Here is a 25,295-nt window from a genome sequence, read left to right as displayed (position 1 = left end):
AGCTGTTCACTGATTCTTTTTATCAGTAGGTCTACATGCCCTAAGGATTTTAGTCTAACAAGGGAAGGACCCAGAGTAGGATTGAAAGCTGGACCTACTGGAGCCCAGGGGGGGATTATAATCCTGAGTCGGTCATAATTATTTGCCTCCAAACAGATACTGAGGGATCCAGCTGTACGTTAAGGGCCCCCACGGACACAGAGCTGCCTGCAAATGGAACCTGGGACCTCTTCCAGAGGATGAAAGTAATTGCCAATCTGTCCCCAGTCGTTTCTCAAGGTCAAAGAGCCTCAGGTTCCTACTAAACATATGGGGGTCCAGATTCTGTTTTGAGCCTTCTCTGAGAAAACTGATCTCCAGAGTGTCTATTCCACATTGGAAAAACTCTCACTAGGTAAATGCAAAGCAGGTTGAGAGGGGGGGATGGAAACCACCCATCTCCCTTCCTTCCCAGTCTCCCTGCTGCTAGAGGAATCTTTCAGGGAGTGGTGACACTGGGTGGGGGGTTGGGGGGGGGGGGCTCCAGGCTTGGCGGCCAACTCGTTAATCCTTAATGATACCCCTGGAGGTAGGTTGGTGGCAAATACCATCTCTAGTTTGTAGACAGAAAACCAAGAGACACAGAGGTTGAGGGATGACAACAGCACAGCTACTAAATGGCAGAAATAGAAAAAAAAAAAATCCTGGTCCCTTGATGTCTGTGTCTATTTCTGCCCCCAAATAGTCTTCCTCTTTTATTGGGGAGACTAAGAGGGAAAATGGCAACTTCCCTGGTGGCGGGGTCGGTACAGACAGTGAGGCAGGATCCTGCTTCCTCCCGGGAAATACACTCACTCGCAGGCTCATGCCAAGACAAGGAGGCCTGCAGCCTTCACCCCTGCACCAGCAGTTTTCACTTAGAGCAGGGTGAATTCTCTTTTTCGGATGAGGTCCTTGTGGAGATAAGACACTCCGTTCTGGTGATGATCAAGCTGTTCTCAGGCTCTGAGTTTATATCTTCTTGAAATGAGTGTGCAAGAGCAAAACTGTAGGAGCAATTGTGCAGCCATTGGGGTGAGTGCAGTGGCGCAATGTCTGTTCCCAGGCCCCGGGGCGTGTGACTTGTCTCACCATAGGGAAGTTCTGGGTGGAGCGGTGTTGATTGCCAGGGGAAGAGTCAAGCAGTAGCCAGAAAGTCACATGTCTCTGAGATAAATACACCTCTTCTATTCAACTATCCACTGCCTGATACATTCTTTCACTGAAGGTTTGTCACTGTGGATTAACCTAGGTAAAATATATTTTAAGCTGTCTCTTTGAAAATGTAAAAGTTCCCCGGAGTATTTATCAAACAACCATACCTTAGAACGAATTTAATTTCTAGACCACTTTGTTTTAGAATGGGACACCACGGAATGGGAGGGGAGGAATAGTTTGGGAGGAGGCTCTCTCTGCTCTGGAAAATCCTCTTAAAAGGAAGGGGATAATCAGAGGGGCAGCAAAAGGGAATTCCTTACTCCACGATGGGGCTGGCTGGGGGAAGACAGAATTAAGGCAGTTTTCTGGGTACTTCTTTCGGGTTCCCTGGTGGTCCCATGTCCAGATCTCTGCCGTGTCATTTTGGTTTCTATCCCTCAAAGCATAGCTTTGGTTCAGATAAACCATCCTGGTTATCACGTTGTCCCTCAGCTCTGGGAATTGATTGGCTCTAGGTGAAATTGCTTCCTGTGGGAAATATGTACTTGTACTTGAGGGTTTCTCCAAACTGGACTGCATGTTTGAGGAGTGTTGGTTGTAAGGGTCAAGGGTAGGAGAACTTTGAGATTCTTCTTGTTCCCTTTAAGCCTCTGTGTCCCTTCTAGGGAGGAGGCCTGGCCTGGGACCAGACTTTGAGATTCTGGCTGTTTGAGCTCCCACTTGGTAAGAGGCTCTCCCTAGTACCGCCGTGATGGTCCTCCTTGTGCACATCTTATGTCTGGGCAAGGCCTGAGAGCTGACTCTCCTCAAGACGGGCCAGCAGACCGTTTATCTGCTGGCTCAGAACTGGGCTTACCTCCAGCGTAGGAAGGAGGCGTGGCTCTCAGGGTGAGCACTGATATTGGCAGAGGAGAGGAAAGAAGGGCACGTTCTTTCTTCAGGGAAGAAGACTGCGACCAGACCTCCAGGCCTTTTCAGCTCAGGGAGAGGGTCTGGGGCCTTGCCCTCTTTCCCTGATGGTGCCCCGGACAGAATTCCCACCAATTCAAGGGGTATAATCGCATCAGAAACCAGGAGCTACGGTGACCTGAGAGAGAGGTCAGTGAGAATACTGGGTATCTCCTGGGCTGATGACTTTACCCGGACACTCCAAATTGGTGAAATGAGATTTGGGCGCCCTAGATACAAGTTAAGACCATAAGTAACATGACCAATTCCACGGGAAAGCCGGGCTCACTAGTGTAGGCTCACCTTGCACATTGGTGCCCCATGGGTTAAATCTGGCTGGCACACATTTTGCTTGGCCCACATGGCATGTTTAAATTTTAGCTGGCAATATTAAAGAGGTTGGACATTTCACCGAGAAGTTTGGGCTTCTGGATTCTGTGGAAAACTCTGAAATTTCTGTGGTAACACTGCCCGGTAATCAGTGCCTGGCACTGAGCGACAGCTGCCCTCTGCCCTCCCCTGCCAATCTTCACACCCCTAGACGTCCCATGGCATTAGAACAGGCCCACCCCACCGATTTAAAGCACCTGCCTGCATCCTGTAGGCATTTGAGTTTGGGCCCCCTGATACTTGGTCACACGGCGTCCACTAGGGAAGCGCTGGGGTGATAAAGTCTGGCTGAGCCAGCGGGCTTGAGTCATGGCTGGTAAACAGCTGTGAGGCATCCACAGTTCTGATCGGAAGGATTCCGATGGAGAAACGGGGGCGAAAGCAGAGTTCCCCACTGCAGCTGGGGTAGAGGGGCAGGGCAGTCATTTGAGACTGGGAACTTTGAGGGGACAGTGGGTTTATCTTGGTGGCCCTTTTATATGGGAAAGCTGGTTTCCTAGTTGAACAGCAAAGTACCGTACCCCTGCAGTACCTGTCCAACCAGGGGTGGGTGGGAGGGGAGGGACAGAAGACTCCAATCATGGTGGCATCCTTTACGTTTCATCTTGCCCTAGGTCAGCTCAGGGGTTTTCTTCTCTCTCTTTCTTCGGCAACACTTCACACGGTTAGATCGTCGGACCTGGCGCGGCTGCTGGTCTTGCTCAGCCTGCTCAGTGGTCTGGTGTCATCCCTGCTCGGGTCGGGACACAGTGAAGGCGACTTCTCCACGGGCAGCCCTTGCTTGGCTACCTTCTCAGCCTGCAGCTCGTCCTTCTCACCCTCCTTCCCGACCTCGGGAGTCTCCACTTTCTCCCCCTCCAGCACTGCCAGGGTCTCCTGCCCCTCCGTGCTCACTCTCTCGGCTTCCTGCCTCTTGTCTCCCACCTCCGGTTCCGCCCCCTCCTCCACGGGCTGCTCTCCCCCCTCTCCCTCCTGGGCTCCCACCTGAGCGTAGGAAGGCAGTGTCTCTTGGTAAGCCCGGGACAGGTCCCCCAGGGGCCCGGGGCCCATCTTCTCCTCGAACTGTGCGAAAGGCTTGGCAGAGAGGGGGCTGGTCTCCACCATCCCGACCTCGGTCAGAGGGAAATAGTGGGACACGATTTTCTCTTCTTCCAGCAGCTGGTAGCCCTTGGCTTTCTGGATGGAGGAGACGGCGATGGAGTGCAGGGACTTCTCGGGGATCTCCCCCAGGGGCTGCTCCACGGGCCTCTTGAAGGCCGACCGGATTCTCTTCAGGCCCAGGTGGCTCATCTCCAGAATGTTGAGGAAGAGGGACACGGAGGCCACAGACAGCATGAACAGGATGAAGATGGTCTTCTCCGTGGGCCGCGACACGAAGCAGTCCACCACGTTGGGGCAGGGCCACCTGCTGCAGCGGTAGAGGGGCAGGATCCGGAACCCGTAGAGGAAGTAGTGGCCCACGACGAAGCCCACCTCGAAGAGGGTCTTGAAGATGATGTGGCAGATGTAGGTCCTCAGCAGGGTCCCCTCCAGCCGGAACTTCTTGGTGCCTTTGCTGCTGTTGCTGCCCTTCTTGACGCTGCCCTGGTCGGCGGCTAGGGGCGCCCTGTCGCCGCCCTCGGCCGCCCCCTGCTGGCACAGCTCGTCGGCCTCGCGCTCCTTGCGCTTCTCCTGCATGCGCACGTGGTGCACGGCGTGACCCACGTACACGAGCGACGGCGTGGACACGAAGATGATCTGCAGCACCCACAGGCGGATGTGCGAGATGGGGAAGGCCTCGTCGTAGCACACGTTCTCGCAGCCTGGCTGCTGGGTGTTGCACACGAAGTCGGACTGCTCGTCCCCCCACACGAACTCGGCCGCCGTGCCCAGGATGAGGATCCGGAAGATGAAGAGCACCGTGAGCCAGACCCTGCCGATGACCGTGGAGTGCTCGTTCACCTCCTCCAAGATGTTCCCCAGGAAACTCCAGTCGCCCATGTCTCACCCACCTGGAGGAGGCAGAAGGCAAGAGCTGAGCAGCCGCGGGGCACCCCCGAGCGAAGCTGTCTGTGCCAACCCTCGGGGTCCCTCTCCTTTCTGAGTTAACTGCCACAGTCCGCGCGTGAGCCGCGCCCATGCAGCGCTCTTGGCGCAGACGGTGAGGCGGGGGTGGGCGGGATGGGCGGGGGGTGGGGGGGGAGGGAAGCAGCCTGAAGGATCTGCTTCCACTAGCTTCCTCATCTGTAAAATGGGTTGAACGCTAACACCTGTTCTCAGTCACTGTGCAAGCAAGCGGTGGTCTGCAAGGGTACGGGAGGCAATAGGTATGGAATTCCTCGAGGAATTCCTCGAGGGTTCGCGGTTGACCATAGATAGAAACCCCATGGTTTTTAAATCGAGACCACAAGCTTGAACTAAGCTTCAAGACGCATAACCCTTAAAGAATACCCCACCCCACGGGGGTGCGGGCCCCCAACACAGTTCTAGGGTGTGTGAGATGGTCTGTAGCCACCTTACTTTTCACCATGTGGGGATGTGTAATGATCGGGCGTTTGAAGTGGAAGGAAAGGAACACTTTTTGAACGTCTCCTTTGCGGCAGACTTTTGACATTACATTATTCCATTTAATTTGATTATGCTGGACTCTAATCTCCACGAGGATAAGGACCACGCCTGTTTTATTTACTGCTACGTGCTCAGTGCCTGCCACAGGGCCCAGCACGTAGTGAAAACTCAAAAGGTATTTAACCCATCTGGTTTGATGAGAAAACAAGATCAGAGAGGTTAAATAAACTAAGATCAGACAGCTAAATAGCAGGAGTTTTGTCCTCCTGGTCCCAAAGCCTGACTTCTTTCCACCACTCTGTGGAGATAACATTGCTTTTGATCAAAACTACGCAACTCCTGTACTCACAATTTATGTTTCTTCTGTCTCTGGGTTGAGATTTGGAAACCATTCTTAATAGCTTCACAAATTGAGAGCAATATTTTTTTATATTATTGGTATAACCCTTTTACATCCAAAGGATGGGGAGAGGGCTTCAGGGAGGAATCATGTTACGGGGTGAGGAAAGTCCACGGAGACACTTTTAGTGTCCCACTGAGTAAAAAAGGTTTTAGGGTCTGTACCATGCGGCTATTTTAATACAACTAAAAATTTGTTGGAAAAAAATGCCATTAAACATGATAGAATATAATGCCCCTAGCAGCAGCAACGACTAATGCACATGGGATCGAACTGACAGGGTGATGTGTGCAAACTGGGGCATTCATCCACTGCAACCCTGGGCTAACTTATGAAGGACTACGATCAGAACTTCCATTTTGGGGCGTCTGGCTGGCACAGTCCGGGGAGCGTGGAACTCTTGATCTTGGACTCATGGGTTCGAACCCCACGTTGGCCATAGAGATTACTTAAATAAATACAAAAATAAAAAAAACTTACAAAAAGAAAAAAAAAACCCTTCTACCTCAACCTGTGGCAGATATTCCTCCAGCTTGCACATCTCTAGAGTTGCAGTGTTTTCCTCATCACTGCTCTCAGACCAGGACAAGAGCCCTTGCCCGAGTTGCTGCTCAGGGCTTCTTACCGCCTCGCCCTACCCTACAGGATTAGAAGCATATGGGGGCAAAGGAATATACCCACCACTGACAGTGGTGATTTTAATGACAGTGATATTTGTTAACCACTCGATGGGTAATGAAAAGTGATAGTTTGGGTGTAATTTTCATCGCCAGGAGAGGATAAACAAAGTGGCATCTTCAAGCCTCCTTCCGACCTGTGGTTTGGAGCCTGGCCAGACAGTCCTTGGTGGCAGACAATGACGACTGGCATGACTAATGCCCAGCCCATGCCCTCAGGTTATGTACAACCACCGTCTGCTTTTTGTTGCTCCTCTTGGAACCCCAGAAACTCCCAATTAGGTAGGGCATCCAACTGCAGCTTCTCTCCTCCTGGGAAGGTGAGAGCATCCGGGGCTCCCTAATCATGACTCCAGCATTGGAAAGAGTTCCTTGTAGGCATGGGGGTACCGAGAGTGGGAGAGGGTCCTCTACTCAGAACCAGATGTTCGGAATCCTAATCACATGTGCCTACTTATACTTCTGCAGTTGACACTCCTCAAAGTACTGTTAAATCTAGTCCTTGCCCTGTAACGAGTGGCAGCCATTTCCATCACCTTTGAGGAAAAGATGGGAAGCATCACGAACAGGCAGCCCAAACATAAATCCTAGTGGTGGCAGAGCCGGGAAAATCCAAGTTTCTTACAACATGAGTCAGTCTAACATTCATGTTAAAACAACAATTTATGTAATGTACTCCCACAGGATCAACTCTGGCTTTAACATACTCTAAATCTCGTGTTGCTAATGTCTTATCCCCATTGATATGTCAGCTTGCTTTTGACACTCTTCCTTGTACTGTACTGTATCAGTCCTTTGGGATTTCCGTGTGTATTTCACTCGTGTGCCACAATGAATGTGTGCAGCGAGCACACACTCCCGGAACCGTACGTCTATCAGTCTTGTTTCTTCCTTTGAGAATCAAAAGCTCTTGGAGGGCAGGGACCATTTTGTTTTCATCTTCTGTGAGCCATCATGACACAAAACAAAGACTTTCACAGAGTGGGCCCTCCATAAACACCAGTGCATGGGACCAATAGTAATCATTTCAAATCTGAACTTCTCAATCTCTGAGTGTGTGGAATACTGATATTACTTAAAGTCTGGAGAACTCCAGTCTTCTTTGCTGCAGTTAGCAATGGGGAGGCTGGGAACTTGCAGAGAAATGCTAACTACCAAAAAAGGATAGTAAATTAATCCCAAACTAGCTCTTTTGAGGCACTGTTTTGTATAAGATCAGAGATATAAATAAACTGGAATCTAGAAAAGATTCTTGACATGTGAATGATGTGATATATGTTCATGAAACAAGAGACCCTCCTGAGCACCCCATCAGTAATTTCCAAAGTAAAGCCAAACAGGGCTGTGTCCTTCCACATTCCATGCTGCAATGCTGGGATTGAGCGTATGTGTGTGTATGTGTGTTTCATGTCTCATTACAAGGTTTCTCATAATAATGGAAAGAGAGAAACTAATTTAGGATGAAATCTTTCCAATTCCATCCTATTGAAACAGGCCAACTATGCTTTTAAGAAGAGAAGCTTTAGGGCGCCTGGGTGGCTCAGTCAGTTGAGCGTCTGACTCTTGATTTCCGCTCAGGTCGTGATCTCACAGTTCATGGGATCGAGCTCGGCACTGGGCTCTGTGCTCACTGTGTGGAGCCTGGTTGGGATTCGCTCTCTCCCCCCCTCCCCTGCTTTCTCTCTCTCTCTAAAATAAATAAACATTTAAAAAAAAAATAAGAAGAGAAGCTTTAGAGGTGCTAAGGGAAAGGTTCCTGACTTCTGCACATGAAAATTATACTCAAAGGAAGTCAGATCAGAGTATATCTGAACAAGCTATTCCACTGGAGCAGGGAGTAATCTAAACCAAAGAAAGAATATTTTTCTGCTCTTCTTCAAAGAGGAACAGATCTCTTACAGATGGAAAATAAACTGATGGAGTTCAAGCCTCCACCCCCAGGACATCCACCAGAACACCCACCAGAGGATTATGGTTTTAAGTAATGATAAAAATGACATCTTATGTTTGGGTCTCCCTTGTCTATTTATAACTGACACACTTTTCCATATCTTATTTCAGCCCTTATAACAACCTGCGAACGAGGCCCGTGGTTCTCAGCCTTGGATTTCACAGACTAGTACAATAACAACAACAAAATAGAGTGACCAACATAGAGCTACCAACTCCTAATTGTACCAAGCAAGGACATAAAAATAAGAAACTTATTAAATCACTAATTATGACTACAGTCTGTTTTCACCATCATTCCACAAAAGGGGAATTTTCACACCGCAAAACTAGAAAAGACACAGTTTCAGAATAATAGGCCTTTAGACTGAACACATTTAAGTTGGTGAAAAAATGTGCTACATTGTTTACTGCATTATTACTACAGGCTGCTGAAAAGTTCATCTTGGACCAGAACTCACAGATCCACAGAATGACTATTTGAGAAAAAGAGAACCAGGCATTATCACCCCCCTCCCCCCCACCCCTTACCAGATAGGAAGGTAGACTAGGAAGTTAAATAAGTCTAAAGGGTCTCAGCTAGTGAGGGCAGAGCAGAGATGGGAGCCCTGGTTTTCCCGCTTCAAGCCCAGGGTGATTTCCAGTATAACATAACCTTCTCTTGGCTTTAAAGGGGCAGAAAAACACACTTACATCTGTGTTAACCAGTTCCCTGAAGGATTAGATGGCCACTGACCACTCTGAATTGTAAGGGAGTGTAAATATGCCTCCATTCATGTCTCTAGAGCAACTACTTTAAAGAGCAGCTCTCCTAGGGAGCCAACAGAGTCTGCTCCCAGGAAGACTTTTAGGGTCCTTAGCTAGACCTGTTCTTGTGCCCCATTAAATGCTCCAACATGAAAACACAGAGCATGAAGCCTCCTCTACACCCACAGCACTCAGTAGTCACTACCATTACTCCTATCACAGAGTTCAAGTGAAAAAGTGCAAAACTCTTTCATAAACACCAAATACTCGGCTTAGGTCCCTCGAGATTCCCGGAGGCATGTTAATTCATTCTGAAAAATGAGAAGACCTTAAAAAGTCAAGTTTTAGTTAGAATTTGGACATCTCCGCTCCCCTCCCTCTCCCCCACTCCTGCATTCCTTTCCCTTCCAAACCTCTGCCAACTCTTAGGCCAATTCCAAGAGGGTTTTCAGAACTGGACTCTAAATCCAGCCATCCCAACCCAAGACCGAACCTTAGTGACAACGTTTTTCCTTTTGGAGAAGCCTGGATATGGCCCTTAATTAGGCTGGGAAGGAAGCTGGGGTGGCAGGGGGGAAGGCTCCAAACCACCATCACCCAAGGAAAACTTGCCAATAGGAGTAAGGTCCCCCGGAGAAATATGTGCTCTCTTTCTCTCTTGGCGCTCAGCAGCAAAATGGCAACTTTGGCCTCCTTCCTTTGGCACCTAAAAGCCCACCTCCCACTTCTCTATCCCGCCCCTACTGTGCTGCACGACTGAGCAGATATGACTGGATTGGTCCTGATGGGTAGGTTTTACTGTCCAGCAATATTTTAAGCTCCCAGCCAGACAGCTTTTATGAAGGGAGGGATGTTTGGAAAACAATGGGAGAGAGAGAATGGGAGAGAGAGAATAGGAGAGCTGTGTTGGGCACAGAGGGGAGGAGGGTGGAGAAAAGCTGATGCGGGAAAGCTTAGATGGGCTTCTGCAACCTCCAAAAGTGTCTTTTAGCAGCAGACTGGCCCTCTGTTGCAGAAAGCCCTTGGCTTCTCTCCAGAGGCCCTGAGCCTGGGGGGATTTTCCCCAAGCCCCACCTTCAGCTTAGAGACTCCTAGGGAGGTAGGGACAGACGATGTTCACCTGTGTGCATCCCTCTGCCCCCGGTCAGACTGTGCCAGAGTCACCCCAGAAGAAGAGTGTTTGGTCTTTTTCAAAGGATGATCTATCCTCTTCTCTTGGGGGGTTGGTCTTGGGTCTCATAACTTGGAGCAGAGAGTGTCTTTCTTTGGAAGGAGCCTTAACACTCCAAAGAATTCTGGTGCCGTTTATCAATATAGTAACACTTCCCTCCTTGGTTTCCTCATAATTACAAATACTTTCGAGAAACTGCAGAGTCAAGGGGATTAGGCAGCGTCAGCTAACAGTTTTAGACACTAGTGCCTCCATCTGTGAAATGGGGCTATGATGGCTTAGCTCCCCAGGAAGCTCTGGAATGAAATACCAATGTGGCCTACTGAAGAATGATGTTTGGAAAGCTAGCTTGGAGGGCAAGAACGCATGCTCTCTGTCTCCCTGAGGCCCACCCTCTTCCCGTTGTCTGGGACTGACCATTGAAAAATGGTTGTTTCGACCACAGTTTCCAAACCCCAAGCTGGGGCATTTTATTATACAAGTTTATGTGTGGAAATGATGGAGCAAAAATAGTCGAAACTGGGATGGTTTCAGGAAATCTACAAGGTATGATTGCTAAATGGAAGGCAATTTTAGGGTAAGTCAGAAAAAAATAATCTAAGCACTTGCCTCTTCTCTACCCCTATTTCCTGTCCTTTCAGGTGTCATGGGAAAATTGCGTTTTGATGGTGGCAGTTTGAAGGGGGATGGTACCAAGGCCATAGGAGTCTCAAATTCCAATCAGATTAAAATGTTCACTAGTCCACAGCCTTCTTCCCTTTAGAATTCTGATTCCTTTTGGACTTCAAATTTGAAGGCCTACTTTAACTGGGACAGAGCCTTCTAGAGAATTCCTTAAAGACAAATGGCCCGTGGCTATTCCTCAATATCAATGAGTCAGAAGAGAGAGGGAAGGAAACCAAATCAGACTTTCTTTTGAGAACATTTGGCAAATGTTGATTCCTGAAGCTTGGAATATTCTGGAACCTGCAGACTTTTCAAATGAACTTCTCTCATCGATGGCATCCCTGGCTAACTTGGCTCATATAGTGGAGCAGCCCCATCTCCTGACATCACTGTGTGGAGAGATGGCCATAAAGGATGTGTTTGAGTCTGGAAAAACAAGGAATGTCCTCATAACTCTGCACCGACTCTAGTCTCTTGAGTTTGGACAAATCTAGCTTTGTCACTGAGCACTTTCTTTGCTTATTTACTCCGTTGACATTGAAGACACTCTACCAATAGTGCCCATTTTTGTGGTCAGTTGTTTTTGAATTATTTTTGTTGTCAGTTCTTCTGTTTGCAGTCTTTGAAAACATAAACACTCAACCCCTTACGTCCAGAGGAATGTTTTGAAGGAGATGGGGAGAGGGGCTCATCTCAGGCTCATCTGTCACTCAGAGATGATTGTCTATTCCTTTTTTATTTAAAAAAATTTTTAATCTTTATTTATTTTAGAGAGAGAGACAGCATGTGACCAGGGGAGGGGCAGAGAGAGAGGGGGACACAAAATCTGAAGCAGGCTTCAGGCTCTGAGCTGTCAGCACAGAGCCCGACGTGGAGCTCGAACTCACGAACTGTGAGATCATGACCCAAGCCAGAGTCGGACACTCAACTAACTGACTGAGTCACCCAGGTGCCCCTCTATTCCTTTTTTTTTTTTTAATTTTTATTTAATTTTTGAGAGAGAGAGAGAGAGACAGAGCAGGAGTGGGGGAGGGGCAGAGAGAGAAGGAGACACAGAATCCAAAGCAGGCTCCCGGCTCTGAGCTGTCAGCACAGAGTCCGATGCAGGGTTCGAACCCACGAACCATGAGATCATGACCTGAGCCGAAGTTGGACGCTTAACCAACTGAGCCACTGAGGCACCCCATGATGATTGTCTATTCCTAACCAGCAATTAGAGTCATTTTCTCAGGTCTTTCAGAGGGAAGACTTCTTGTGGTGGCTCTGTTGTTTTATTGGGTGTAAATAAATCTCTAGAACATGGGACATAACTACATTCAAATGCAAATTCTACTGTTATGTTCTATAGTAAGGAATGGATTATTAGATCATTCACATGTTGGGTAATGTAATGGTGGCATTCTTCTACCAGGGGTACATTTTGGAAACAGTGACACAGTTATGTGTGGGATGATCATGGGATTTTCAGTGGGAAGCTCTGGCTCTGGGTGTGGCCTTTTCACTTTCTGTTTGTGAGCAGTTTGCTCAGCCTCTCTGGGGCTCAGTTTTCTCATCTGTGGACAAGAGATGATAATGACTGCCTTTCCCGTTCTGTGAAAAGGATTTTTTACAACGGTGGTGGCCGTTGATGTAACCCGTGCAATGCTGTGAATACCTTTCCACTTGTTAGTTACGTTCACTGTGATCTCCTCCCCTCTGAGTCTGACCGACTGTGTCCTGCCACCCCAGGGTCATGGGTTGGTTTGTTTCTAAGTGCGCCTTGACTACAGTCATGTATGCTCCCCTTCCAAAGGGAAAATGTCCAAACTGGAAAAGAGCAGGAGAGATCATTGGCCTCTGTTCCCTCATTTTACAGATGGGGGGACCAAAGTTCAGGGTGGAAATGACATCCTGAGGTCCCGGTGCAGCTCTGAGGCCCGGGCACTTTCCGTGGCTCTGGATGTCTCCACATACGGGGCATAGACTCACCAAGCAGCAAGACTCTAGGGAGAACCAGGGGGGCCCTATGGTGGGTAAAAGGGCAGGCAGATGGATGGGGCCTGAGGGGCCCATTCTCAGTCGATCCCAGTGACTACAACTAGGAGACACAGAACCTCTTCCAGCTGCTAGGGTGTGCCAGGGAGAATGAGTCTCTGAGAAACCCAGGACCAGGGGCCGTGGGTGAATCGGGTCATTTCCCTGAATGTCCCAGCCTGGCTCTGATGAGTGGGCAATGTTTAGTGATTTATTTCATAAGCCTTTCCTGAGCTCCTACCCTGTGAGGTGTTGGGACACATCAGTGCGTAAAACAAAGATCCCCTGCTGTGGCAGAGCTGGGCGAGTGAGGGAGACGGGTGATTCTCATTAACACGGGGAATCAACTCGGGGAATCACACAGTAGGTTGGGAGGTGATAAGAGTTACCCCCAATGGCCGGGTGGAGAGGGGATTGGGAGAGCCAGTGGGGGGAGGTGGCGCTCACACAGGCCTCACGGAGAAGGTGAGGCTGGAGCCCACTTTAAGGAGGCTGAGGGAGGGAGCTGGGAAGGCGTGGGGGAAGAATAAGTCAGGCCAAGTCTGGTAGCAGCAGGCAGGCCAGGGCGGGGCCGCACCAGCGGGGGTGGACACAAACTGCTGGGAATGAAACTTCTGTCTCCGGACTGTTTATCCAAGTACGGTCCGTCCACCTGCAGGTCTTTAAAACTTCGACACCACCAAGAAACAAGATACCCAGCATCCGACGCGCCACTCTGCCCTTCCTTTCGGCCACACACTTCTGCGAAGTAGCCAGCGTGTGCCTGGCGCTGTGCTGGGGGCACCAGGATGGGTGAAGCACAGGCCCCCGGGTGAAACCTGGCACACAGAGTGCGCAGAGGCCTCGTGCCCATCTGCCCGAGGAGTGGGGGGGGACCCTGGGAATCTGGTCTCCCAGGCCCCAATTCCCACATCTGGCCTTAGTTGCTGGGGCCTCCGTCTGGTAGGAAGCTGAACAGAGAAGTGGTAACACACCAGGCTTTGGCGTGAGATAGGTTTGAGCCCCCTGCCCCCGCCCCCCCAAGTCAGCTGCCTGACCTCACTTTTGGGACTTTCCGCGGCTCCTCCTCACTTTTCTCTTGTGAAAAACAGGAACCAGCGTCTCCTCAAAGAGTCATTGTGATTAAATGACATGATGTGCATGACACGGAGTTGGGTACTAGACATTCAGGGAGCACTTGATGCATAGTAACTGCCATCACCACTGTTAGGAAGGTTTAGATACTCCTGCAGTGGGAGCAAGGGTTCTTTGCTTAACCAGCATGGGGATCAGTACCTGCTTTCCCTTGTCTGTGGCACCTGGGGGGGGGGCCCAGTGGTGAGCCATGGCCCTCACCGTCCCTCCTCCCTGGCCAGTTTGGTCGGGAACCAGAGATTGTTCTTTATCATGGCCACTTGGCTGAGATTCAAGGGCTCCTGTGCCCTGAGGGGCAAGGGGTGGGCTGGAGCGGGGGACAGGGGTCACTTTCACTAGGGAGAGGATTTCCCGCACAGACGGCTGTCAGGACAAGGCCGGGCACTCTATTGACCGGAGCAGCTCATGCGTGAGAGCAGATTGCGCCAATTCTATAGAGCACGACCCCTCGGCCCTGGCTTCTCCTGCTAACAAAGTTATCTTTCCCAATCTGCTTAGGCAGAAGGGGGACACACTTCCCGACCTTGTGCTGACCGTGCAGAGCAAGCAGGACCTGGGCCAGGGCTAGGTCTGGCTCTCGGTGTGCCCCCAATTCCTCCCCTGTCCCCACCGGGAGTCTTGGGTTCTCCTCAGCTGCCCTTTTGCCTCGGTGAGAGGAGCACAGGCTACAGAAACCGGCCATTGGCTGGGGGTGACAGCAGGGAGTGTCCTGGCATTCTAGCTGCCTGGGGAGGTTGCAGAGAGAACATTCCAGAAGAGGGGTAGGGAAAGAGGCTGATGCAGCCTCAAATTCACGGGGGTGGGAATAGCTGTTGATGCTGTAAGTCAATGGGTCTCAAACTGTGGTTCCCCATCCCAGCATCGCCTGGGAACCTGTCGGGGGTGCAAGCCCTACCCCAGACCTACTGAGTCGGAAACTCTGTGGGTAGAGACCAGCAAACTGTTTTAAAAAGCCCTCCAGGTGATTCTAACGCATACTAACATTTTAGAACTGTTGCTGAAAGTAGCCCCGGCTACTAGAATTGGTCATCCTGGCCCTGGGGCCCAGAGCCTTTGCAGTGCAACCCTCCCTGATGCCCCCCTGCACTTCCTGACACTCTGCCTCCACTGCAAGGCCCTGGAAACATTTCTCTGGGTCCATCCAGAAAACAAACAACTCTTGTGGAGTTCCCTGTGGTCTCTCAGCTGCCATATTAGCCCATCCTACATATATAATATCATAAATCAGAACGGGAGAAAAAAAATTGTACATACATGGCGTAGGCAATTTTACTTCCATTTACCGAGACACCGCGAGGTTAAGTATTTTGCTCGGGGTCACAGACAGAAAGGGGCAGGGCGAGGACTGGGACCAGATCTGCTTGACTCCAAAGCCCATGTTTGCTCTGGCGGCCCATGCTGTCGCCTTTAATTATGAGATTCAGTCCTACAGTGCTGACCTTTCAGAGCATTTGGGGTCTCCGGTCTTTGTGCTAATCGGTTAACATTTGTGTGTTTAAAAAAGGGTGGGTTTTTTTTGTTTTGTTTTGTTTTGAAAAACCCACATAGCTGCAAATATTTTCTAAATAGAGGAATTCACTTGCACGTATTCATATATTTTTTAAAAAATTACAAATGTGCAGCATGAAAAAACAAACCATATAGGAACAGGCAGGATAAAAAGTAAAGATCTCAGCTCACCCTTTCTTTCTATCTCCTCGTCACTGCAACCGTGTTTAACGGTTTGGTGTATGTCCTCTCAGGCGCATTTTGCTTTTTAAAGATATACTTAATATATGCTTAATATATCTTGATATCTTTGCTGTATATGTACAGATCATTTTAATGCCAGCAATTGTGTTCCATACTAAGGACATCCTGTAAATCCGTTCAGTCACATGGTTGCTTCCGTGGTTTTTGCAATTACAAACTTAAAAAAAATAATAAACATCTATGTGTACGTATTTGGGGGTAAATGTAGGAATAGTTTTGAAGGATGTATTCCTAGAGGTAGAACTGATTGTTCGAAAGATAGGTGAAATTTAAAAGTCAGTAAGTACTACCAATTACTCTCAAAACAGACTGCCCTAGACTATACTCGCAGTATAGCGTGTGAGAGGGCACATCATAATCTGTTCCTACCACCACCGGCTATTGTCCATCTTTACATTTTCTGGACAACAGGATGAACAGAGAATATTCTTTATTTTAATTCACAGTGTTCTGATTACTGGATGACTCAGATATTTACTAGCCCGTTTGCATTTCTTCTCTGAATCGCCTACTCATATCCTGTGTCCATTTTGGGGGAGTTATTTGTCTTTTCATGTTGGTTTATAAACTCTTTTTATAGACCATGGCTGTTATTTCTCTGTCATAAATATTGTAAACTTTTTGCAAACCGTGACTTGTAACTTTGCTTTTAGTGTGTTTTGCTGTACAGAGGGTTTATATTTTTATCTAATCAAATCTGTCACCAAAAAACTTGTGGTTTCTCGTCTTTGTGCCTGGCTCAGAAGGGCTTCTACATTTCACTAAAATTCAGGAGATCATTCTGAAAAAATGGAATTGTCAGAGCAATATGAATACTGCCTATTCTCCTCCTAGTTTTGTCTATAGTGGCCTTTTAATTTTGATAGTAAAGGAATTACATGAATTTTATTCATCATCTTGGTGCATTTGGCAACAGATTTCAACCTCATTACCGTTTTCCAGGGCCCATTCTGATTTGCAAATCAGAAAACCAAACCTGGGGATCATTCGTGTCATAGATGTTTTGTTTTGCCTCTTTACAATCCTGGATGCCTGATCTGTACTTCTATTCAGATATCACGCCTGGGTGGGAAGAGAGCAAGAACATTATTATTTTCTTTTTCACAGGCGTATTTTCTGCCCTTTAATGGGGAGGACATTTTTTCTTTTTCTTTTTGCCTTGTCTTTGTAGCAAAGAAAATAGCTGTAGTCTGGGCCAGTTACCCCGAATTCCGGAAAAAGCCTGCCTCTTTTCTAATCCTTTACCACTTGGTTTCTTTTTGACTTAAGCAAGAGGCTTGAATCTGACCAGATTTGTCGGGAAGAACATGGTTCTGGAGGCCTGGAAAACTTCAGTCTATGGCTTCATCTAGTTGGTCTCTCCATCACCAAGGACTTCAGTCCCTCCATCTTTGAAGTAGGGATAATGCCGATCTCCTGTACGTGACCTACCATGGTTCCTAGTCCAAAGAAGACTCAAAACAAATATTGCTTCGTGTCCATCCCTCAGCTTCCTGAACCATAACATGGATAAACAGTGTGACGTACCTGGCTGAGTTGTTTTGAGGGTTAAATAAGAGAATACAGAATTTTACAAATGAAGGCGAGGAAAAGGTCAGAAGCAAGCTTGGTTCCTTTTGCCGGGGGTCATGCTCCACTTGTACCACTAGATGGCATTATTAACACAGCAAGCTGGCTAAGGTGGTTCTGTCTGAAGTCCAAGCAGGGAAAGGGGATCCCCCCCTTCATTTTCTTCCCTGTGAAGGAAATATATCTAGCAACAATTATTACAGAGGTAACAAGGAAGCTTTCGTTTTTGCTGTAAATCATTTGTTACCGCCAGAGCTTTTCTTAGGCAATAGACCGCCCGAGGAGTGGTTGCAAGCAAGGCCTGGAAGCCAGAGTGGTCTTTCTGAAACACAAACTTGGCCTTCCCAAACTTCGAACCCTTCTGTAGCCTGTTATTATATACAGAGATACTATTTAACAATTTTTATTTCAGTTTCAACCTTACTTTGGAATCGAGAGTATAAAATAAGTCATTCAGGTCAAGGGCAACATGCCCCTAGTCCTCTCTCCCGGGCACCACAGTGGACCCCTAAAGCTCTAGGAAGGAAGGCTCAAGAATCGCCACAGAATGAAGTTTGGGGCCTGTAACACGCCACATAGGGTCTTCTGCTGTCTGAAGCTTGCCTACTCCTCCAGCCCATATCTTGCCACTCATAGCTTTGCACTGGACCCTCAAAAGCTCTGATCTACTGAGTTCCCTGTACACAGCACCCCGATTCTTGCCTCTGCGCCTTTGCCCATGCAGTCCCCTCTACTTTGACCTCCCTTTCCAATTCTGACTCATCCATCAAGGCTCAGTTTGGGCTTTACTTTCTCCAGAAATTCTTCTCTGACCCCATCTAGGTTAGATTTCAATAGTTCATTCCTTTGTCTGTCTCCCCTACTGTTCAATGAGATTTGGGAGTGTGGGGAATGTGCCATTCTCATATCTATTTTAGGAAGACCAGGCAAATGAGAGGCACTTGGTGGGTTTTTGTGGAATGAATAAATGAATGAATGATGAACAGAGAGGACATTCCACGTAGATAAGATGGCAGGAGGTGAAGCTACAGAAGTTGGAAAGGGAAGCGAGTGTTTCAGGGAATGGATTGTTTGAGTCCAGGAGTAAGGGGAATTCTTCCCATGCCCCTGGCTGAGCCACTCACGGGAGACCAGGCCCTGTCCTCTCAAAGCCCCAGTGGTGTTCATCATGAAGATCACAGAGGGTGGGGACTGTATGGCAGCTGTAAGAGAAGCCCCAGCAGTGGCCTGTTTCTAAGAATGATTTTGACAGTGACCTTCAGCAGCCTAGGATCGAGGAGCTAGAGCTTCTCAGGCTACATCTGAAAGTGAGGACCCTGCCACACATGACCTTTGCCAGAAATTACACACACACACACACACACACACACACACACACACACACACTCATACAATCTCTTTCTCTGTTTTCTTCCTCTTCTGAGACCAGATTCTCTTTTTCTTCTGAGGGTCCCTAAGAAGGGTAGGACAGGACTCCAGGGTTCCTCGGGTTAATGAAGATGACCTTTCTCAAATGGGCAAATACTGGGGGAGCAGTCCACATGATTCCAGGGGGGGAAAAACTGCAGGGAAAAAGGGGCCGGGAAGCAGGATGGTGGTTCTGGTTCCTTGCGATTGCAGACATGGGGATCAGTCTTGAGCCGGCACCGTGTCTGGGAACCAAGACAGTGGACCGCAAAGTTGTTACCTTCCGGCCTCTGGACCTGTAGGGCATGAGGTCTTCGAAATAACCAGAAGATTTGCTTTCCCCCTAAAAGCAGAAGTGGAATTGACACCCTCCTCACTCTGGAAGCTTCCTAAGCAGCAGACTCACCCTGCCAAGGTGTTCCAGGTCATACTTTCAAGGTAGGATGTTGCCTTCTTAGTGCCTCACCTCAAGGCTTTCCCAGGGAGTGGCACCACAGCGCCCAGTCGTCTGGCCCCCAAAACCGGAGTCTTTCTTTGCTTCCACCTGTGAGGTTATACGGACCTGAAGAGGCTCGGGTCCCTGACCCGTTTGTGCCCCATCCCACCCTCCAGGGTAACCAGGGGAAGAGGCTGCCCTTTTCCCAAACACTTGCTACCCCAGGGATCTGTTCTTCCTCAGGTCCTGTGGCTACCGAGGAAGTGAAGATTTCCCTCAACTTTCGTGTTTCTGACATGACTTGCTGGAGCCAGCCTCTTTGCAGGCCCCTGGTGCCTTTTCTCTAGACGGTCCACCAAAATAGATCAAAGCCAGTTTATAGTCTCTCAGGCAGAAGGGGACTCTGGACATGTAAATGGAGGGTGTGGGAGCCCCAGGGGAGAAACTTCTCACCCTCCTGACATCACCACGGTCATAGGGCTTCAAATGTGCCCCTAGAGATATGTTAGGTGCTCCCCCCAAACTAAAGAGGGGGCATCCTGGTGACAAGTCCCACCTTACCTGAAAGTATGAGAACTCGAAAAGGATGGAGAAGAGTGTTTTTTGAATCCCCCAGATTCCTGGTGGTGGGTCTATTGCAGTTTAGAGCCAGATCTGCTCAGCCCAGCCCAGGGCCCCAGGGAGGCACACACCTTCCTGTCTTAACTCCAAATGTCAACCTCCCTAGAAGGCAGAGGGGGCTCTTGGCCTAAAACTGGGAGAAAAACCACTTGGAATTTTTAAAAAAATTGCTTCTTACTTCATTTTCCTTCTGAGCGGGTCCCCAGGCATCCAAACAATGCCTCTCCAGGCAGCCTGGCATGGCTGTCATAAAATGCAGCTGAAATCCGTATCTATGGAAACAGGCCGGCTCTTGTTGCCTCTCTTCCTCTCCGCTTCTGCGCTGCCCAGGATGGGCCTAGACTCTGGGCTCTGCACTCTGATGTAGGGGCCGGTCTGGCTGTGCCCTGAGCAGCCTCTGTGCCCGCTCTCCTCTTCCCAGGGCAGAACGGCACTGGCAGTAGAGTAACCCCGGTGTGGTGGCAAAGCTTCAGGTCGACCCAGACTGACAGCGCAGAAGGGAGAGAGTGTGTCTGCTTAGGGCTTGAGGGAAAGCCGGCAGTGCTGCTCAGTGGGGACAGCACTGACCTGGGCACCCAGAGTTCCGTGCCACTGTCCTGGCCTTTTGAGCTCAAGACCCAGGCACTTACTCAGTCAACAAAGTTCATTCCCTGCCTTCTCCACTCACCCCGGGCTTGGCTACGATCCTCTGGGCCTTTCTTCTTTTGCCTAAAAAGGCAGTTCATTATTCCTTAGGGGTACATATGTGATGGTGTTTGGTTTAAGAGGTTTTTTGTTTTTGTTTTTTGGATTTAAGACAAATGAAAATCAGTCTGCTTCAACTTGGCGGAATGGGCTGAAATGAAAACAAAGACATCAGAGCTCTCTTTTCCTCCTCAGCCCTCATCTGCCGACTTACCAAACTGAACATTTTCTTGCAGGGGCTACCTGTCTTCAAAACAGGCGCTGCAGACAGGTGTAGTTGGCTGGGAGGGGGGCGGAGCAGGGTGATGTTAGGGGAAACTCCCTATCCGACAAAACGTGTCATATGTAACAGAAAGGTTCTAAGGAGATCATCTCCATTCCAACAACGCGCCTCTGCCTGGGCAGCCCAAGAAAGCATCCAGAATAAGCATCCAGAATTCCACCAAGATGGTCTTTGCATCACTCCATCACTAGGGGGCGATGCTGTCCCTCTTTTGCTCCACCCAGGTGTGTGTTTTTTGTTGTTGTTGCTTGTTTGTTTTTTGTTTGTTTGTTTGTTTGTTTTACTTCTTCAGAGATTGTGGGCCAAGAAAGAGGTCAATTCCAGGTCTGTTTCAGGGTTGGGATCAAGTGAATTCTATTCATCACCCAGAATAGAAGGGCATGATCTAAATGTGAGTGGCTGAGAGGATTAGGCATGCAAAGGGGCAAGACCCGGCCTTAACCTGGGGGGCTTTATTGTGGGACCATATTTACTTGCCCTCCCTCACTCTGTTTACCCAACTGGTGGGGCAGGTGCCCCAGAAGGTATTCCCCACTCTCCTCTTTTCCTACTCAGTAGCTCCTTCCATCACTGAAATATTTGCCCTGTTTCTCATGGCCCCCCACACCGCCAAACCTGAGAGTCCCAAGATTCTCTGCTACACCCCCCTTCCCTCTCCCAGGCCTGCCCTGTTTCCTCTGCTCCTGCACTGTTTGACTGTATCCCTGATCGAAAGGGGGGGAAGATTTGATTACAAAAGGGCAGAAGTATATTTTATAGTGTTGGTTCATGTGGTGGCAAAGCAAAGGGTGAATCAGCAGGTGGCAGGCTCTGACCTTGGAGAGTAGAGGCCCAGGAGACAGCAGCACTCTGGGGCCATTCTGGCTAGGGTAAAGGAGAGTCCGTTCTAAGAGCTATGGCTGAGATTGTGTGAGTTTAACTCACCCAGCTGCTTGCTACCAGAGGCCTCTGTTGCTGGAGGCAGGGTTGGTGGGGCTCCTGGGGCCACGGAAGGTGGTGGGAAGTGGGTCTCCTCTCCTGCCAGCCACCTACCTTGGACTTGCCCTCCAAAGCCTGCAGGCTGATCAAAAGCCCCTGCGATAGAACTTCGAGGCTCCTACTCATGAGTTCATTCTCTCCTTGGCCTGTCTGCAAACCCATTAAAGTGAAGACTTCCGAGGAATTTCTCTCCCAACTGGATCCAGTGGGTGCATTTTCATGTCCTTTTAAAAGATGAGGGGGGCCTTGCATGGAAGGCTCTATAGTTGGAGTTCATCGTTGACTTTCTCAACATGGTGGAGTATTTTCTTCGCCTTCAGACTATTACCAGACTGCCTGGCTCTGAACCTACCACTTACTGGCTGCATGATATTTGGCAAATTAACCCTTTGAAATCTCAGTTTTGTCATCTGTAAATGAGGATGATTGTTATGGGGATTTAATGAGATAATTTATGTAAAGTTGGCCCAATGGCTGGCACATAAACGGTCACTGTCATTATCTTGAAATGCTCTAGAGGGTAGTAGCTAAGCCAGCTGGCTCGAATCGGGACTTTACCACTTACCTACTAGCTGTGCGCTCTCAAGCAAATCATTTAATCTCTCTGTGCCTCGGTTTCCTTATATGTAAAATGCAGCTTAACAATAACACCTATGTGTTAGGATTGGATAGCTTATGCCCGCAGAGCCCTGAACACAGTTGCTGACACATAGTAAGTGCCCAGAGAAGGCTGGCCCTCATTGCCTGCAGAGCTGTTGCTTGGATTATCCCAGGGCGAACTGCTTTTGGCTCTGGGGTACTGTGATAGATGTTTCAGGAGAATTGTTTTCTCGTTTGACTTAGTTTGCACTAAGACGAATCTGTATTTGTTGCTCGTACAACTGGTAAATGCTGAGGCCAGGAGCTCAGAACACGGCCGAGGGAAGCCAGTTAGCAGTGCAAGACATGAAGCAGAGAGTCCAGAAAACAGATCCTTTTGAGGCACTCGTATGGCGCCTTTTGACCATGGCCCTGGATAGTTTTTCTCTGACTATATATCAATGTGGAGAGAAAGAGGATATTGTCAAACCAATTTTGCAAGTGGAGAAATAGGTGAAAGAGACAGATTGTGTGCCCGGCACAAGGCGTACAAATCCATGCTTCACCCTCACACCAATTGCATTTAGAAATAAAAACTAATCAAAGTAGCTTTTGGCACTGCCAGACAGAACAGGCCATGGCCAGTGTGTCTGATGTGTCATCCAACCGTGTTGGCAGCCCTAGGCACAGCTACAGTGAACTTGGGGTAACGCCAGGAGTAGAGCACATCTCAGGGCGCCTATCACACCTCCCTGATTATTTATTTATTTTTAGAGTCTCCAACAAGAAAATTTTAAGGGAAAGAAAGAAAGAGAGAAAGAAAGAAAGAAAGAAAGAAAGAAAGAAAGAAAGAAAGAAAGAAAGAAAGAAAATACCATGGGTGGGAATCAGGAGAGGGCAATCTAGAAAAATCTGAAATTCTCCTAAAAATGTCCACATATATATTGTGAATTTCAGGTTGCTTTCTAGGTCATGGGCCACTGTGATAAGACAATCTTGAAGAATAGAAAGATCAGAATGAGGGTGATGTGCCATCATATTTTCTAAAAAAGTGCAAAGAATTAATCTGAAGAAATAACCTGTTAGGGCTGACAACTGTTTAAGTAAAACTGATGAAATGGAATTGGGAAGAAAATCCTCTCCCGACTTCTTAAATGGGACGATGATTTATTAGCAGGGAGAGTTAGGGTGTCTGTTGTCCTTTGCTGATTTGATAATCAGCATGGATTATCCAAAAAAGATCTTCGGAAAATGTCATGGTATTTGTTTTGGCGGTAGATTAATTTTTCAACTAAACCTGTTAGCTTCGTTACAAATGTTTTATTAGAAAGTGATGGGCTTGTGTGTGCTTAACCTCTTTTTATTCAAGAAATATTTATCGAGGACCAACTGTGTGCCAGGCACTGGGCTAGGAGCTGGAAAGACAATGCTGTGCTAGTCAGGCATGGTTCCCATTCTTCTGGAGAGAGGCATTGAACAAATAATATACATAAGTAATCCTTACATTAATACTGTCTCAGTGAAGTGGACATACAGGGTGCAAAATACGAATATGGTAAAGAGTTGGCCTTCCCAGGAGGTTGGAAATACAAAAGCACTTGGAAAACTGTGAAGTGCTCACTGTAAAAGATGGAATGGTGCCCAACTCCAAGCTTCATCTGGAATCATGGTTAGTTTCTGAACGCACATGAGTTTGCTCCTGCCTAAAGCCTCAGCTCCTGTTTCTGCTGGAACTTTCTCTCTGGAAGGAGGCTAACCTCCTTCTCCAAAGCCTCCATGGTAAGTGGGAAAGGCCCCAGAGGTGCATGGGAACAGGTTGAGAAATGGTTCTGCCAATTACCGGAACAGAGAAATTGGTTCAGCTCTATTCATCATCCACTTTGGTTGGAAATCTCAGACCACACACACACACACACACACACATACACACACCCAGTACAGCAACTCCTTGATCAAAACTATCAGCAAGAAGGTCTGCTACTGTCCATCACTCATGCTATAAGGGACTGACACGATGTAGTTCTCGTTTACCAATTATATCCTAAGAGTTAGACATATGTGCATGTGAACGTCAATGTTACTATGAGAAATGAAAACGTTAGACACCTAAAGCTGAAAAGGCTCTTTTCTAACAGTTAGCACTTATTAAATACACACGTAAGGGCTTGTGCTTTTACAAAATACACCATGTCATTTAATCATTGTGTAAGGTCTATGAAGCAGCTCTTTTATTCCACAGATGGAGGAATGGAGGTTAAATGCATTAGTTCACATGTTCAAGGTCACAGTGCAAATGCATTAGCTCACATGTTCAAGGTCACGGTGCTTAAGAAGTGGCAGAATCAGGATTTACACCGGGGCCCCCCTGAACTTTTTTTTTCTAATTTTCAGGTTTTGTTTTTGTTTTTTGAGAGAGAGAGAGAGAGCGAGGGAGGGGCAGAGAGAGAGAGGGGGACAGAGGATCTGAAGCGGGCTCTGCAGGCAAAGCAGAGAGCCCGATGCAGGGCTCAAACCCACAAACGGGTGAAATCTTGACCTGGGTTGAAGGCCAATGCTTAACCGACTGAGCCACCCAGGCGCCCTCCTCCCACCCTGCCTTGAACTTTAAAACCCGTGTATTTTTCCACTATGCGGTACATGTCCTTTGGAGAATGTGGAGGTAGAGATAGCAGCTAGAGTTTGAGACTCGGGTAACATGATTTGCTTTCTCTTGATAAAGAAACAAGTTGGGGTGGGGAGGAGAGAGTCTATAACCAAGCTTTAAACTGGGGATACGTGGAAGTAGACCTTGCATCATTTTGAGTGCAGCACGCTTTATTGGGTGGGCCTGGGACAAAAGGCTAGGAAATGAGACGTCTGCTCTGAGATGGGGGGTGGAAGGTCCGGTACCTTCACATGCCTGTTAGTGTAATCAGTCAGGAGAGGGCTTGGATAAAAGAAACTAAGACATGTAACTGGCAAATAAAAAAGAGCATACAAGGGACCAAGACCTAGACGATCATAGAGAAAAGGGACACATAGCTAGTCGCCAAGCTGGAATTATTTTGGTTGCAACAGACCCCAAAGTCCTCCCCTAGTCCTTGTCCCTCAGTCTTGGTAACATGGAGCTCTGAGGGTCATTCATGCTAACTTCGTCCCCTTGATGGCTCCCTGTGTAATTAGATCCA

At 48.3% G+C, this 25,295-nt stretch overlaps 1 protein-coding gene across 1 annotated transcript; it reads right to left on the bottom strand.

Annotated features, from left to right (window-relative positions):
- Window positions 1-3,117: 3,117 nt before the first annotated feature.
- On the bottom strand, window positions 3,118-4,624 carry GJA8 (gap junction protein alpha 8). The gene has a single exon (XM_053214708.1). It carries the CDS (start codon window positions 4,492-4,494, stop codon window positions 3,172-3,174), a length of 1,323 nt encoding a protein of 440 aa, XP_053070683.1. The 5' UTR covers window positions 4,495-4,624; the 3' UTR covers window positions 3,118-3,171.
- Between the last annotated feature and the right edge of the window lie 20,671 nt (window positions 4,625-25,295).

The sequence above is a fragment of the Acinonyx jubatus genome, chromosome C1 (genome assembly GCF_027475565.1).
Source record: "Acinonyx jubatus isolate Ajub_Pintada_27869175 chromosome C1, VMU_Ajub_asm_v1.0, whole genome shotgun sequence".
Lineage (NCBI taxonomy): Eukaryota > Metazoa > Chordata > Mammalia > Carnivora > Felidae > Acinonyx > Acinonyx jubatus.
This window is presented reverse-complemented; position numbering and strand designations above follow the sequence as displayed.